Genomic DNA, 17,590 nt, shown 5'->3' with positions numbered 1-17,590 from the left:
TAGACATGTAACACCGAGGGTAGATTTTAAATTCCCTGCAGAAACATGTAAACAATGATTTGATCAAACAGTGTGAGGTACATACAGTACAACATTCTGTATTCAGTTTTTTTTCCAAGTTGTTTTGGACTTCATGATACTGTTCTTAAATAACTGAAGCAACTGTTGACTTTGAAGGTGTAGTAGGTATTTTAACCTTAATTTAATTCTAATACAAAAAGATTTACAAATCCAAAGTCCTTCATGGTTCGTCTTCATTGTTTACATTGCCCATAGCATCCATTTAGTAGCACACGCCACACTCTTAGCTCAAACCACCCACTGGTGTCAATAAACAACGGTAACCACTAAGCACTAAACTTACAAGCTGCTCTTGACTATTCTTTTTTCTTTTTTTCTCACTACTGTGTGTAATGAATGTTTCATGAAGACAAATAACAGACTCAAATTCAAGATGACAAGGTTGTCCTATAATGAGTGCCTTTGGTCTACTCTGTCATCTCAGACAGCATAACAGTTTGAAGCTGATAGTTAAGAAATGGATTTTTGAGGGTTAGGTTTCAGTTACACAGTTGGAAGAATTAATTATCCTGTCTGGTTGCAGCATTACACACAGCTAATTAATGTGTCCTCTGTAGAATCAAGTGTAATTTTTTATGGGACTTGTGTATTTTGTGTTCTCATGTATTTTTAGCAACCTTGACCAAGTGAATTTCCTTTATGAGTTAACTAAAGGTAAGCTTGAACTTGGATTTAGAGTTAAAACTGTTTCATGGTTTTGTTTAGTTTTGCAACAGCGTTCTTTTGTGTGCCAGACGTTGCCACTAATCCAACAAAGAATGTGAGATGCCTGATCTTTTTAAGATATCGGATAGAATGAATGGAGAGATACCAGGTTATGCCTTCATCCACATTTACCTAAACATGTTCAACACACATACATACACACATACATACACACACACACACATACTTACTCATACATACACTAATCACAATGTAGTTTTCTGATCACTTTATATACATCACACTTGACTCATCCTTAGTCCTTCACAGTTGTTTATCACACAACTTAACTAGCAATCGTGTTCAGAAGTAACACTACAAAATCTTAGTAGTACAACAATCTGCTATAGTTGGATTTTACAATATTTGTTCATATTTTAAATATATTGTAAGATATTTAATATGAGTAAGAGCAGAGCTGAAAGCAAGAGAAGAGTCAGACTCACTCTGAGTGCCGTTCCCTGTGCCCTTTGGCACAAAACCATAATCTTGTCTGTGTGGGAATGTCCAGGAGAAGGTCTTTAGAGCAGATTAAAGCCGACAGATTGATGGAAGCAGTTTGCTCATTCTTTCTGAGAACGGGGTAACCAAAGGCACTCATTACGCAAGTTCAGGGTGGGAGAGGGACCGGATGTAAAGAGTTTATGAAGTCAAGGGCATTTAAACCCAGCTAGAAAGGGAACCAGGAATGGCTAGGGATGAAGGCATGACCTGGCCAAGACCTAAAACGAGATGAAATAGTTAGCAGCACTTAATGATTACCAGCCTGTGCATGCATTTTCTATAGCTCCTATTAAAGCTTCTTGCATGTTTGGGATTGAGAAAATAATCACAAGGCGGTCGTCAAGTGGGTTTGACAGTGAATGTGGTCATGGAAATGAAAAGTGGACAAAATATGCAGTGTGCATTTGTTGCTGTTGTGTAATGTGCTTACTATGGTAAGCTATTTATGGATGGAGTCACTACTTGTCCTCTGAGCTGAATGTGACGCCACTAGGAGCCAAAGTGCAGTGTCATGCAACGCAACGAAGGGATGCAGGATTCATTGAGAAGACAGTGAGCAACATAGGAACAATTAAATAAGGAGACTCAGCGGGAGGTCTCTGACTGTCTCTATATCTTCCCCTCTTTCACACTGTCTGACATGTGATAAATCAGTCAGAGTAGGGATTTTATCAAATGTGAAACACTTCACAGTAGTGTGTTTTCAGATGTTCAATATGTACCCAAAAGTAACATCAATTTAAAAATCCTGACAATATTTCATGTTAATAAACAGATCTATCGATTAATCCAATTTATTTCTTTTATTATTATTTTGCCATTTACTAGAGATCTGTCTTTAAAGAAATCCCTGCCTAACACGGTAGTACACTCAACCGAAAATACATTAAAAAAAAGTTAACAGCCATAGTGGTTGTATTCCTGTGTATTTAATAGCACCAATGATGGTTGTTCAATCATGAATTAATTTGACCCTTTGATGCAACAGTGACCACTTTATTTTAGAAAAGCATGTTGCATGTGTAAAATTGGGCAAATGTCCCATGGAAATCATTAATTTCACCGACCAGTTTTAGCCATGCAGCACATGTGTTCAGATAACGATACGTTAATTGCTTAACACCAAATATGAAACCATGGCCTCAATATAACGGTACAGCTGATATAGACCCAGGGTTCAACAGTCTGGAAATTCCTGGAGAGTTGACATTAGATACATTTAAAAAAACTGATTTCCAGGCCTGGAAATGTTTTGGAAAAGTTTTAGATATACTGTGTTTTGGCTAGTGTTTAAAATATGCTCATAAAGCTCTGGTATTTCAGGCTGATCCTGCCCCTGCCTTGCCCTCCACAGTAGCTCCATACCTGGTGCTTCCATGCAGGGTTTCCTCGAGGCGAGTGGTTAAGCCATTGTCGCTTCGGCCTCCTCGTCGCCACGCCATTTCTGCCGGCCCGCAGGTGGCGTTTCAACCAACACCCATAGTCTTGGTCTTATCCTGACCTCGTCGCCCCTATATAATGAATTATATAGACTTGTTTGTCTTAAACTGCACATAGTCTAAGTTGTTCTAATGTGATGTTGTTTTCAATTATGTAAGTGCATGAGCCTTGGCCCAGCTATTCATTGTGTTGTATCTGTCTCTATTTTATCACCAAATATGATCCCAGCCTCGATGAGCCTCACAGACAGGATTAGGTCTGGCGGCGTATGTGCTCAGATTACCTGTAGATAATCATCGTTATCAACAGTGCCAACGTTTGTTTTGGGGTTAAATAGAGAGCAACAGCAAGCTAAACCCCGGTACCTTCAACAGTAGGTAGGGCACTAGCTGAGCCAGGCCCCCGCTCTACTCCTCCGCCTTGACGTATACTTAAAGCATGTTTAAAGTGACGGGACATGCCCAAATATGCTTTTGAAGCATCTAAGGATACCTGTAACCACTAGTTCTGATCTGCCATTGGTAAACAATGGAGAAAGAATTGTAAATGCTTGTTTTCGTTGCTTTCACACAAACTGACTCAAGAAGTACAGGCAGATTTCCAATATAGTCGAGGGAGTTTTAAATGCTCACTAATGTGAAATTTAAATGAGAATTTATTAAATTCCAGCCCCAGAGTGCTTTTAAGGCACGTACTGCTAAATGATTTAGAGGTAGAGTCCAGTTTTAATATAAATCCTATTTTGTATTGTATTAAAATATCTGAGAAAATAAAGTAGTTGATTGAATCCACATAGATATAGTGTATACTTGTTAGGATTCATTTTAGATTCATTTAAACTATTACATTAAACTGTCTATGTTTCAAGGCTGGAAAGGCATTACTGTGGGATTCTTTTGGTCCAAAAAAGCTAAGTTTATGTAAGACTAATAATAATAGTAATTACTAGGCTTGCTTTCTAATGCTCACATTTGCCCACTATTCTCTCTTGTCCTTTATTGTGTAATTGTGTAACAATGTTGGCAGGCTCTGCAGGTATTTTGCATGAGGTGACCCATCTGACAACATGTGGGAGGAAAAGTCTCGGTTTCCTTTCTCACCTTCAGCCACCAGCCTATTCTCTGTTAAAAGCAAACACAACTTCTGTTGCTAAGCATTCTTACAGGTTAGAAAAAAATGATAAACCATTTAGACATGGATGTGCAAACGTTACAGTTGACATTTCCTCCTATGCACTAACAACACAATCCACAAATGTCACATTATTAGTGAAAACAGCAGCACCGGTATTGGCCTTATCCACTGTAACTGCAAATTAAGACAAGTTTGTGTTTGTTTAACATAAGGGGAATGATGATTTGTCTGTGTTGTGTGTCTTGTTCAGTAGCTTTGTTATTAGCAGCGGAGCACCAGCAAGGTTGAAGTATTTCTTCTTTAGGACCACTGCCCACTGACTCCTCCTCAGGGCTTGGTGCTGCACAACATGGCCAAGTGCAAGGAGGAATGTGGGCTCCTCAGCTGAACCTCACCTGCCACAGTAATCCACCTCTGCTGGCTCATCGAACAGATTCAAATCGCTTAGTGGTCCTTTTAATAATGGAAGATCTTTTGGTTTTGGTGCTTGGGGGAGATAGGAAAAGAAACAAAGCAGGTGTAGTGAGTCAGTTCTTGAAAGTTCAAATGAGAATGGAAAATAACCTTTACAGTATGTATAGGACCAACCAGGGCAAAGCTGAAGCGGGGCTGTTTGACCAATAGTAGTTGTTTGAGTGTGAGGCCATAAAATTCTCTTGTTTGTCTGATATCTTTGAGCTTAGGTTAACCAGGAAAAGTGCACATGTCCAGAAGACAAAGGGGCTGATAGCTGGGATCGCAGAGAAAACCTGTTTCTGCCACATCTCCAACCCTCCAAATATGCCTGTAGGCCATGAAACTCATCTGCTTTGAATTAACATATCAACTATGTCTTTAAATGTTACTTATTATTTCTATTATGAAAACTTCAATTGTATATCTGTGCTGAATCTGGAAACTTAAAGAAATTGTTGAGGGCTTTTTCATAAAACGTGCTGATTCACGTGCATGTGTACTTCTGCACCTAAGAACCTCAAGGTCTTTGGGTTTATCTGCTGTTGAACTCTTTGTCTGTCAAGCATGAGCAATCTTATTACCCAGCCCTCACGCAGGAAATGAGAGAGGTAGGACCGAGTGAGACATTAGTAGATGATATTTTACTTTTTGAACACGATGCACATGCTTCCTCTGCAGGCTTGTGTGAGATACAGACATTTTAAGAACCACTTAATATTTAAAATGTTTGTTTGTATTCTACTCTACTACACAAGAATACACCCAAATAGACTATCATGTGTATTCATACTATAAGCAGGTACATGTGACTTACCAGCAGTGAAAACAAAGCAACAAATTTCACTCTCTTTGCTTTCTCCAATAATTGTTCTGTTCTCCTCTCCTACCACTTTCATGTTTTGTTCTGCTGCCGTCAGCTCTGGTGCAGAGCATGGACAGCCTAATTTTATACTGAATAATGGAATATATTCTGTTATCGTTTCTTCTAATGATGGTCAGTGCATTTTTGCAGACACTGCTTTCAGGAGAACAGCAACTGAGGCAAGGAAGGGCGTTCCACAGTGCTTTGGCATTTTCTCACTGAGCTAGGATAACAACAAACACGTTTTAGTGATGTTTTTTGACACTGTGAGATTTTCATTTCAAGGCCGAAAGATCCCCAAAACACACTGAAACTTTGGGCTCAACGGGGAAAACATGAGACTTGACAGGTGTGGCCTGTTTTTTAAACCACACTGATGCATAAGACATTTTTGTGAGCATGATGATGGAGCATATACAAAAAATATGGAATTAACATCAGCTGTGAACGTCTTTATTGTTTGTTCCAGAAGATTATTAGCTCAATTGGATCAAAGCACAACATTACATGAAGCTATCTGTATTACTTATTAAAAGAGAGGGCCTCTGTAGTAGTGCAGTATAGATACAGGGGAAGCACCTTAAGCTCGCAACAGGTCGAGCGTTATGTCCTCTGGTATTACTCCACAATAGAAAGCTTGTGTAAAATTTCAAAATCTTGTTCTTTATTTAGCTGACGGTTGGTAAAGTGCTGGCTTTGGTCACTTCACATTGCTCACTCTTTTTGGGGTGGCTTAGTCATAGACAGTTATACGTTTATAGTAAGTAGTAATACTTCCTGAGCAGCTAATAGCTTTCTCTTAACATACTTCAAACTATTTCAATCACATTCAGTGCAAAAAAAAAGATTTATGGGATTTTTTATTCTAGAAGAACTGTCATTAATGTCCTGACCTTGTGATTTAATCTCATGGATCTCTTTTGATATGACTGTATTCAACTTGCTGACCTTGAAAATCCCCCACTATTACATGAACTGCCTATGTATGTGGGTCTTGCCTTCTGGTTGAAAGTCTCAGCTTTGAATAGTATTGCATTTGAACTTTACAGAAGTTTGCAGTTGCAAGCCTTCCCTTCTACACAAGATCGGCACGTAGCATGTATGTGGTTGAGAGAAATCACACCTGTCACCTTGGGAAATCCCTTGTATGTGTAACATACTTGGCAATAAACTGATTCTGATTCTGATTGGTGCGTTATTTGATTACATTCTATAAAACAAACCATGCTGTCTTAGCTTTTACTTTAATAAAACAATACCTTTGGCAACATTTAAACAATGTAATAGTGCTAAGAAATGGTTGAATTGAATAGGGAGGAGGAGAGATTGTTTACAGACCCGTCCAGGTACCTTCCCCCCCTCAAGGCTGTTTTGAGGCAACACATGAAGCACACAAGTTGTAACTTTTGGGTTTGAGTTGTTACACCAAGCTGCTTTACAGCCTATTTTGCATTTTATTTATGAGAGACATTTATCTTCACCATTTTATTTCATTTCAAGCAGATGCATATATGTTTTGCTTTGTTATCTCATTATCAGAGAGCTGCTTCTCTGATCTATTTACTGTCTGCTTCGGGGTTTTACTGTGTTGTCTTTATCAGGTGCAGCGCATTAAGTACAATCTTAGAATGGTGTTTTCGAAAGGCAGGAAGACCTTGTGTCCTAGAAATGAGGTCACCTTGGTAGTTGGCAGAGTAGGATTAGCTTCTTACTCCCTTGGTCCATATGTCTGAGCTGCTTTTACAGCTTAATTTATTGTGATTCTTTTTTTTAGTCCCACTTCAATAAAGGAACAGCAAATGTCATTCTCTTTATGTGCATTTTTGCATTGTTACGTTTCCCTCCTTAAATCACATCATCAGAGTAATTAGCAATGCACATGTGATGAGAGCCAACAGTAAACTTTGGTCTGAGGAGTGAAAACCTCTCGCTAAGCTGTCAACGCAGTGATCCTTTAGACTTAATGGCGTAGCTTATCTGTGAAATGAACTGCTCAGGACGAGGGCTTAAGTCCGTATGATTTACCCTCACCTCCCGCTCTCAGGACTGATCAAACTTGTAGACTGTGTTGGTGTTTGTTTAGAGCCAAATTGATTCCTTGTACATATTTATTTCCCTGACGGCAATGATTTTGATGCCAGTGACATCTCAGTCAGCAGAGTCGATTGTACTCTTGTAGTAATGCAACTTCAGCCCCTCTCTCTCTCACTCTCTCTCCCTGTTGTTTCTTTTGCAGATGAGCGTGAAGCGGTGCAGAAGAAGACCTTTACCAAATGGGTAAACTCTCACTTAGGCCGAGTGACTTGTCGCATTGGCGACTTGTACACCGACCTGCGCGATGGTCGCATGCTAATCCGCCTTCTGGAAGTGCTCTCAGGAGAACAGCTGGTCAGTATCCCACAGAATCCACCCCTTTCTGTCCTTACCCTGACCCAGAGGATGACCTGCACCACAAGTCAGGAGGGAAGGAGATATCATGCTCTCCATTTCCTCTTTCTTTTAGTGTGATATACTTCTCCTCCTGCTTCTCCTTGTTTTCCTCATTTTGAAAATACTGCTGCCCTTTCCTCTTCATGTATGTTTTAATCTCTTTTGTTCAATAATTTCAACACTGTTTTTGTTGTTTTTCTTCTGCTCCCCGTAGCCAAAGCCCACTAAAGGCCGCATGCGTATCCACTGCCTGGAAAATGTTGATAAAGCCCTGCAGTTTCTCAAGGAGCAAAAAGTCCATCTAGAAAACATGGGTTCACATGACATTGTAGATGGGAATCACCGTCTCACCCTGGGTCTCATCTGGACCATCATCCTTCGCTTCCAGGTAACATATAGGGTAGTGTTGAAGAGCGTTTGTCACGGTGCTGAAGCGGCTTTAGCTTTAGGACATCAGATCTCTGCATGGAGCTCAGCTCATCATCAAGCAAATTCATAGAACTCGTAATAGAGGTTAATACTGCTGCAATGTAATGTAATAAAGTTATTCATGCAAATATTATATACTAGCCTACTGCCATTACTTTTGAATCCTCCCTGAAATGTGGTTTAATATACTAACGGATAATAGATGATAATCATGACATTGCAAGGTCTGGTTTTCTAGCAATTGTTTCAAATGATGTGGACACAGTCTTAACTAAATGAATGCTGTGCTGACAGATCCAGGACATTAGTGTTGCGACAGAGGACAACAAGGAGAAAAAATCAGCTAAAGATGCCCTGCTGCTTTGGTGCCAAATGAAAACTGCTGGGTGAGAAAAGAGGGGGAAAGGGATGTCTTAATCACACAGGATAAACTATTTTGATATGTTGCAGATATATTTAACCATTTATTCTTTTTGTGATTTTACTGAAGTGGTAACTGATGAATTGTGCTGTGATGAGTTAATGATTTCTGATTTCTGATCTGGCAGATACCCGAATGTCAACATCCACAACTTCACCACGAGCTGGAGAGATGGCCTGGCGTTCAGTGCCATCGTGCACAAACACAGGTCATTGACTTCTTCCTGTAACTACTACAATGCAACAACTGGCCCCTGTTAAGCATATACTTAATTATTACAGGACTTTCCCACAAAGAATCTTAACCCCCCTTTTTTTTTTATTTATTTTTTTTATCTTTCCTTACCTAAAGATTAGCACTTATTGCAGTACCATCACACCTCTCAGGGGTGTTCTTATCCCCTTTTCTATTTAGGTCTCCTCTTACTCCTTCCATCCTTCAAACAGTCTGCAGTATGTCTAAAAGGATGAAAATAGGGAGTCAGATGACCTAGATCACAGAAATAATAACCCACTTATTTTCTATGAAGAGCCATGCTTGATAACTCTCTTGCACACCCTGCTGTTCAATGAAATGAATGTCTAAGGTGATATTTGATATATGAATGCAAACATTGCTTTCATTAGAGTTACTGAACCTTGGGATATTCATGTAAAACATGACGCTGCCATTTACATGATGAGGCCACTTTTCAAACTACAGTTGAGTCACATCAGCAGGCACATACAATATGCAAAAAAAATGTTTCCCTTTCTATTGTTAAAGCACCTGAAATGTGATTCCATATGTTTCATGAATTAGGAACATTCTGTGGAGGATAATGTTTCATGATCATTGTAAAATTCAAACCTCTGGACATGGTCACTGAGCCTACAAGAAAAAATAGCGTTTTTTTGTCCTCATATTTTGGGAATGCCATTTCATGCCTATTTGGTATTAAAGTTAGAGTGATATGTCTATTTGACACCCTTCCAATGAATAAGTAAGCCCAAAATTCAAACTGGGTTCAGGCAAGAATAAGCAATAATTGGCAGGAACAGTTTGCCTAATCCACAGAAAAGCCTGTTTGCCTGCAGATGACTATACCTAAATCCAATGGATTATTTAATGCAACCTGGTCAGTAAACATAGACATGTTTTGGAGTGGACTGCAAAATGTTTTTACTCTATACAACAGATAGGTGATGCTATAAATCTATATGTCAGCCTGAATGATATTGCAATTTGCTTTCACCCTGCTCTGCCATCTATTATTATTAAAAAACATAAATGTTCTCTGGCCTTTGCAGACCCGATGTGATTGAGGTTGACAACCTGAAGAGGTCCAATGCTCATTACAATCTCCAGAATGCTTTCAATGTGGCTGAGAAGGAGCTTGGGCTCACCAAGCTGCTGGACCCAGAAGGTGAGTGGGTAAAGCCTCCACAAAAACAGTTCTGTCACAAGCCACACTGACGGCCTGACACTGTCCACTAAGGCACTAAACTGTTGTTTGAAACAGATTGATGGCTGTTGATGGCAACACCACATCACATGTCAGCTACAGTGACATCACCAAAACTATATCGGAAGATAGTAAAGTTTGGGACCAATTTGACTCCCAATTCATGCTTGTTTTGCAAATGTCCCTGCTGTGGAACTAATAAAAGATTATCTTATTTTATCTTGATAGCCAAAATAAATGTGTTGTTTGTGCATGATGAACTTTATGGTCACTTTATTAAAAGAGTTCTGTGCAAATGGATCATGCTGTTGTTTTTTTTTGCCTCTAGATGTTAATGTTGATCAGCCTGATGAAAAGTCAATCATTACCTATGTGGCGACCTATTACCATTACTTCTCCAAGATGAAGGCCCTGGCAGTGGAGGGCAAACGAATTGGCAAGGTTAGCTGTGTGTGTGTACATTATGTGAGAGTAAAAGTGTTTGGCCACACGTTGCCTTGATTCACACACAGATCCCTCTCGTTTGCAGGTACTGGACTATGCTATCGAGGCTGACCAACTGATAGAGAAGTATGAGACCCTTGCCTCGGAGCTGCTGCAGTGGATTGAGCAGACCATAGGGACGCTCAATGATCGGCAGCTTGCTAACTCACTGAGTGCTGTGCAAAACCAGCTGCAGGCTTTTAACTCCTACCGGACTGTGGAGAAACCCCCCAAGTGAGTGGGTTAATATACCCCAGTGAATGACCCAATGCTTGTTATCCCTAAGGATCCAAAGTGAGAAACTGCACATTATTTAACATCACGGTGGTGTCTATCTCCACAGATTTACAGAGAAAGGAAACTTGGAAGTTCTCCTTTTTACTATCCAGAGCAAGATGAGAGCAAACAATCAGAAAGTCTACATGCCAAGAGAAGGCAAACTCATCTCTGACATCAATAAGGTATGGGTTGCTCTAGAAAGGTCTAGAAAAGAGTTTTCCATCAAGAAAAGTAAAAGCCATGTCTAATGATGTGATGTAATCAACATTTAGCATGTATGCAGTATTGGTATCCTAGTTGCAGGATGTTACTAACTTCCTGTGTTTTCATGTGGCAGGCATGGGAGCGACTGGAAAAGGCAGAGCATGAACGAGAGCTGGCACTGAGAAACGAGTTGATTCGCCAGGAGAAGCTGGAGATGCTTGCTGCACGTTTTGACCGCAAAGCAGCTATGCGGGAAACGTGGCTGAGTGAGAACCAGAGGCTGGTGTCTCAGGTAATAAAATGAAAGACGGACTTGTGTATGGCTACTGATGCATTCTTATTTCTTGTCTTGAATACATTGAACAGTTTTACTGGGATTGAGCTCACTTTCCTCTGTTAATAGGACAACTTTGGAACTGACTTGGGAGCTGTGGAAGCTGCCACCCGTAAACATGAAGCAATTGAGACAGACATTGGGGCGTATTGGGAGCGTGTGGCTGCTGTGGAGGCTGTTGCCAAAGAGCTGGAAGCAGAGAAGTACCACGATGTGCGCCGTGTTATTGCACGGAGGGATAATGTGCTTCGACTCTGGGAATACCTGAAAGAGCTCCTGGCTGCACGCAGAGAGCGGCTGAACGCCCATCGTGACCTACAGAGACTGTTTGAGGAGATGCGCTACATCATGGACTGGATGGCAGACATGAAGGTACTGACCCATCACAACACATGCTTACTCTATTTAAAGTGCTCACATTGTCTTTATTCGTTTGAACTACTGTGTTGCATTCCTACATTCTGTCGGCTTTGCTTTTAATCAACAAAAAGGAATTTCCTAATCCTCTCAAGTAAGTTAGTGTTTGTTCACATATGTCCTCGGCAGCTTTAGTGTCTGTGCTTATCTGAGGAACATTAACATTAGTAATTCGATTTTTTTTATAAGCCTGAGCTGGTTCGCCTTTACTGAGGTTGGCTGAGGTAGACCTCAGTCACCAGGAGTCTTTTTCACTTTACTGATTCAATCTGGGTCTTAATTTTGGTTTTAATAAATAATTGTTTTAAAATTGTGAATATTTATCAATTGTGTATCTGTTTAAAAATGAGCATGTTTGTCTCTTTCTACTACTCTGAGGGCGTGGCCTCATTAGCCACCCACCACCTTAAACAAATATAGCTCTATTAGCTGCTTTTGAGCTTTTGACTCATTTCCCAGTTGAGAAACAGCTACAGGTGTTTAATTTGATGGGGGACAGCTTGGATAGAGATATACTGTGAATGTCTGAGTTTGTTTGTCTGGGGTAGAGTTGTTCAGGACATTAATCCATTTCTTCGGTAATTTTCAGTGGCTACTGGTATCATGCTGTTAATGTCTTAGTGATTTAATCAACCATTGCCATATAATGAGAATGCTTGTATACGGTTTATTATCTGAATTTAATTGTGTTTGTAGCACTTTGTCTTGTTGTCATTGAATGGTTCTGCTCCGATGGCTCAGATTTGTTCAGGTTAATGGTCTGAAGCTACAGCTTGTTGAAATTCTGCTGACAGCCATTACCGATTTTTGGCCATTTCAAATATCACCATGTGCCAAACATAGCTCATAAATTAGTAATGATTCAAAATGTATAATTATCTCCACGTTTTAAACTAGATTTCTACCTTGTGGGTTCTTTTGGTATCAGTATGGATTATGGATATTTTCTTTTTTAAAATTTGAAATAACTAAATCTTCCACTGGACTGTGTTCTGTTTTAGAGTCGTCTGCAGTCTCAGGACAGTGGCAAACATTTGCACGATGTGTTAGACCTACTGCAGAAACACAATCTGGTAGAGGCTGACATTTCAGCTCAGGCAGAGAGGATCAAGGCAGTTCAGGGAGCGGCACAGCGCTTCACTTCCTATGAACAAGGTGAGTCTACAGATCATGTACATTTAGTCTCATTTATTTGTGCACAAGATCTAAGTGCCATTTATTCCTGCCTTTTTTATTTGCCAGTCTACAAACCGTGTGAGCCGGGACTAGTTAGTGAGAAAGTTGACCTCCTCGGTCAAGCCTATGAGGAGCTCGGTCAGCTTGCTGGGACACGCAGAGTGCGCCTAGAGGATTCACGCCGCCTGTGGCAGTTTCTGTGGGATGTGGGAGAAGAAGCAGCCTGGATCAGAGAGCAGGAGCAGATCCTGGCCAGTGGAGACTGTGGCCGTGACCTCACTTCTGCCCTTCACCTGCTCAGCAAACATGAGGCCTTCAGCGATGAGATGGCAGCCCGTTATGGCCCTCTGAGTAACAGCATCGCTGCCGGAGAAGCTTTGGTTCAGGAGGGACACTTTGGAGCCCCAGAGGTCACCGAGAGGATTCAAGACATCCGTGCACAGTGGTCACATCTGGAGGAGGTGGGTGGTGATCACGATTCATTACATTACATTACAGTCATTTAGCAGACGCTTTTATCCAAAGCGACTTACAGGAAGTGTAGCGACTTACAGGAAGTGTAAGTCGCGATTCATTGTATTTGTACAGTATAAATGGCTGCATTTATTGCTTATTTGTGTTTTTAATTTTCCTTTTCTCTCTGCTCCCCAGACAACTAAGCTCAGAGAGCAGAACCTTAAGGAAGCTGTGGCCCTGCAGCAGTTTCAAACTGATGCCAATGACATGGAGGCATGGATCATGGAGACGCTTAGACAGGTGTCCAGTCAGGAGGTGGGCCATGATGAGTTCTCCACTCAAACTCTCGCTCGCAAGCAGAGGGAGGTAGAGGAGGAGATCCAAAGTCACCGCCCCGGCATCGACTCCCTGCATGAGCAAGTCGAAGCACTGCCAGAGGATTATATACATTTCCCTCAGGTATGTGTGCTTTATCTTTCTCATACTTCTTCAGTGATGACTTACTGTCTGTTGGTCTAAATATTGTTTATGGCTGACTGTAGGTGGATGGTCGACTACCTGCTATTGAGAAGAGTTTTGAAGAACTGGAGTCTCTGTCAGCGGCTCGGCGCCAGGCTCTGGAAGGTGCCCTGGCCCTCTACCGCATGTTCAGTGAAGCTGGTGCCTGCCAGCTCTGGGTGGAGGAAAAGGAGCAGTGGTTACATGGCATGGCGATCCCTACCAGACTGGAGGACTTGGAGGTTGTGCAACAGAGGTTAGTCTGGGGGAAAGGGAATAATGTTAATATAGAAGATTGAATTAATACAAAACATGACGCATGTAAAAAATCTACTCTAAATTAGATTAAACTTTTCAGAATGAGTGAATTGATGCTGGTCTATTATTTATTCCTGCAGATTTGAGACACTGGAACCTGAGATGAACAACCTAGGCACTCGTGTAACCGATGTGAACCAGGTGGCCGAGCAGCTGCTGAGCTCCGACAGCTGTAACAAAGACCAAATCCATCAGACACGAGACCAACTGCACAACAGGTTAGAGTTAACATATGAGGCCCAGTAAAACCCACCATTTTACACAGAAATACATTTGAACTAAATGAGCACCGGGGTTAGCATTTTAGCCTAAATCTTACATTAACTGTGGTCCCTAGATGGAAGGAGTTCGAACAACTGGCTGGCCAAAAGAAAGTAGCCCTCGAGTCGGCCCTTAACATCCAGAACTACCACTTGGAGTGCAATGAGATCCAAACTTGGATGAAGGAAAAAACCAAAGTGATTGAATCCACCCAGAGCCTGGGCAATGATCTGGCTGGAGTGATGGCGCTGCAGCGCAAACTCACTGGCATGGAGAGGGACCTGGAGGCCATTCAGGTATGGAGAGATCACATGCAATGAATAATAGGGGAGAGATGGGAACAGATCAGACTGTGTTATAGATAATTTAAACATCAGGTAAATTAGATGTAGAACTATTTTTGGCTGCATGTTGAGGTGTCTAGTGATCATATCTGCATTAAAATCATTTTTCATATCCTTTCAGGGCAAACTGGATGACCTGAGGAACGAGGCTGAAAAGTTGGCCTTGGAACATCCAGATCAGGCAGGGGAGATTCAAGGACACCTGGCAGAGATTCAAGAGGTGTGGGAGGAGTTGAATGCCACCATGAAACGGCGCGAGGAGTCATTGGGCGAAGCCAGCAAGCTGCAGGGCTTCCTCAGGGATCTGGATGACTTTCAGTCCTGGCTGTCCCGCACCCAGACAGCCGTGGCCTCAGAGGACATTCCAACCTCTCTGCCCGAGGCTGAGAGTTTGCTAACCCAGCATGAGAGTATTAAGAATGAGGTTGATAACTACAAGGAGGACTACGAGAAGATGCGAGCGGTCGGTGAGGAGGTGACCCAAGGTCAGACAGATGCCCAGCACATGTTCTTGGCCCAGAGACTCCAGGCACTGGACACTGGCTGGCATGAGTTGCGTCGCATGTGGGAGAACCGCCACAATCTCTTGGCCCAGGCCTTTGACTTCCAGACCTTCTTGAGAGACGCAAAGCAGGCAGAGGCTTTCCTCAACAGCCAGGTTAGGAAAATACCCTATGATTTAAAGCCTGTACCAGAGAGTTATGGAAACTAAATTAATTCACTGAAACAAAATAATTTATCAACGTACAGATTTATTGGTCAATGTCTACAGGCCAGCAGTCAATACCTGTGTGTTTCTGAAATACTCGATATACTGCATGATTTAAGTGGAGGATTAATTCTTTAAGAAGATTATGGGTTACTATGAGTTGGATAGGAATGTAATAATGTTTCTCATGTTTTAAACTCTGTGTTGTTTGCCCTATATTAGTCTTTATTAAGGTTGTGTGGGTGTTAGCGGCTTGTTTACATTTGTGCCCAGTTATGTGTTTTCACTCCAAACCTTGGAGGAGAAGGTTAGATGCACTGTAAGTAGGCCATAGGTCTACCTAAGAGAATGGATTCAAAGACAGCTGTGGCATAATTTAATTGGTGTCTTGTTGAAGTTTTATTACTTCAGTATATCCCCAGTTTGTAATTTATTTAAATGTTTTAATCTCAATACATCACTTACAGTAAGCAAACAGGCTGCAAAACGATAATTGCACATATGAAATGTTTAAACAAATTGCATTCCTTTCCTCTCTGTGTAGGAGTATGTGCTGTCCCACACAGAAATGCCCACCAGTCTTCAAGGAGCTGAAGGGGCCATTAAGAAGCATGAGGATTTCCTCACCACCACAGAGGCCAGTGAGGAGAAGATAACTGGTGTGGTGGAGGCTGGACGGCGCCTCATTAATGACAGCAATGCAAACGCTGATAAGATCCAGGAAAAAGTCGATTCCATCCAGGAAAGGTATGAGCAAGCCATTTTTCATGTATAAATAGTGTAATATTTGAAGAAAATAAGTTGATTTAGCTTTCTGCTTAATTTTCTCCAGGCATTTTAAGAATAAGGAGGCTGCAAATGAATTGCTGGCTAAGCTTAAGGACAACCGTGAACTGCAGCACTTCCTCCAAGACGGACAGGAGGTAAAAAATATGTTTAAAATGAAATAAAATGGCATAATGAATAAATAAGTAAAGATGCTGAAGGGGATACATATGTGAAAGTAACCTAGAATTGTCAGTAGAAATGGCTTCTTTAATAAGAAACAAACTATAGAATTTGTGTTGATCACTTCTTTATGTTACATTCCCAAAAGTACACAACACTTAATCAAGAAATGATACATAATCCATATTGCTATTCTCTTTTCTGTAGCTCACGTTGTGGATAAATGAGAAGATGCTGACGGCACAGGACATGTCTTATGATGAGGCCAGAAATCTTCACAGCAAGTGGCAGAAGCATCAGGCCTTCATGGCAGAGCTGGCCTCCAACAAAGACTGGCTGGACAAAATTGATAAGGTTTCGCAATTTCTATGTTAATGTTGTTAATCAATACTTGGACATCAATTTATCTGCCCGATTGTCAGCATTTCATTTATATATAATTTTCTTGAGTACAAAATGTCAGGATTGACATTACCAAACAAAATATACCTGAATTCATACATATCCTCTTTTCCTGTCTATAACAGGAGGGTCAGGCACTGGTGGCCGAGAAGCCGGAGCTGAAACCTGTTGTTCAGCAGACTCTGGAGGACCTACAGCGTCAGTGGGAGGATCTGGAGGGCACCACCCGCACAAAAGCCCAATGCTTGTTCGATGCTAACCGGGCAGAGCTCTTTACACAGAGCTGCTCTGCTCTGGATGTCTGGCTGAAAAATCTTGAGGGACAGCTGCATAACGACGACTATGGCAAAGATTTGACTAGTGTCAACATCCTGCTCAAGAAGCACCAGGTAGAGCACACTGTTTATGCAAAGCACAATCCATGCCTTCTTTGCTGTCAACAAATACTGTTACGTTATACAAAACATATATTGGGATTATAAATGTACGGAAAAATCTACAGATGGCATTTTATGAATCCTGCACTTGCTTAAGTGAGTGCATGTGGTGGAACTGGCCACATGTTAAGTGTTCGCTGTCAAATGTGATATCTTCTAACATCTTTGTATTGTTGCTGTGTAGATGCTGGAGCACCAGATGGAGGTCAGAGAGAAGGAGGTGCAGTCCCTTCAGTCTCAGGCTCTGGCCCTGTCCCAGGAAGACGCTGGAATCACTGAAGTAGATGGTCAGCAAAGGCGTGTCACCGACAACTTCTCCAACCTTCAGGATCCTCTCGAACTGAGGAGACAGCGACTACTCGCCTCCAAAGAAGCACATCAATTCAACAGAGATCTGGAGGATGAAATTGTGAGTTGG

At 41.4% G+C, this 17,590-nt stretch overlaps 1 protein-coding gene across 3 annotated transcripts in view; it reads left to right on the top strand.

The window, feature by feature from the left end:
- LOC129114073 (spectrin beta chain, non-erythrocytic 1) overlaps positions 1–17,590 on the top strand; it is a 38,594-nt gene that overhangs the window by 10,356 nt on the left and 10,648 nt on the right. For all 3 annotated transcript variants that reach the window (XM_054626585.1, XM_054626587.1, XM_054626586.1), the window contains exons 2-23: positions 7,419–7,570; positions 7,827–8,000; positions 8,336–8,427; positions 8,590–8,670; positions 9,752–9,867; positions 10,235–10,347; positions 10,436–10,623; positions 10,733–10,850; positions 11,006–11,164; positions 11,276–11,578; positions 12,625–12,778; positions 12,866–13,260; positions 13,451–13,714; positions 13,798–14,009; positions 14,152–14,289; positions 14,409–14,628; positions 14,798–15,334; positions 15,930–16,132; positions 16,218–16,308; positions 16,541–16,687; positions 16,861–17,124; positions 17,357–17,581. In XM_054626585.1, coding sequence (XP_054482560.1) covers positions 7,419–7,570; positions 7,827–8,000; positions 8,336–8,427; positions 8,590–8,670; positions 9,752–9,867; positions 10,235–10,347; positions 10,436–10,623; positions 10,733–10,850; positions 11,006–11,164; positions 11,276–11,578; positions 12,625–12,778; positions 12,866–13,260; positions 13,451–13,714; positions 13,798–14,009; positions 14,152–14,289; positions 14,409–14,628; positions 14,798–15,334; positions 15,930–16,132; positions 16,218–16,308; positions 16,541–16,687; positions 16,861–17,124; positions 17,357–17,581 — 4,346 coding nt within the window. The remainder of the gene's footprint in view (positions 1–7,418; positions 7,571–7,826; positions 8,001–8,335; positions 8,428–8,589; positions 8,671–9,751; positions 9,868–10,234; positions 10,348–10,435; positions 10,624–10,732; positions 10,851–11,005; positions 11,165–11,275; positions 11,579–12,624; positions 12,779–12,865; positions 13,261–13,450; positions 13,715–13,797; positions 14,010–14,151; positions 14,290–14,408; positions 14,629–14,797; positions 15,335–15,929; positions 16,133–16,217; positions 16,309–16,540; positions 16,688–16,860; positions 17,125–17,356; positions 17,582–17,590) is intronic.

The sequence above is a fragment of the Anoplopoma fimbria genome, chromosome 24 (genome assembly GCF_027596085.1).
Source record: "Anoplopoma fimbria isolate UVic2021 breed Golden Eagle Sablefish chromosome 24, Afim_UVic_2022, whole genome shotgun sequence".
NCBI lineage: Eukaryota > Metazoa > Chordata > Actinopteri > Perciformes > Anoplopomatidae > Anoplopoma > Anoplopoma fimbria.
The sequence above is the reverse complement of the archived record's forward strand: the minus strand, read 5'-3'. Positions and strand labels throughout refer to the sequence as shown.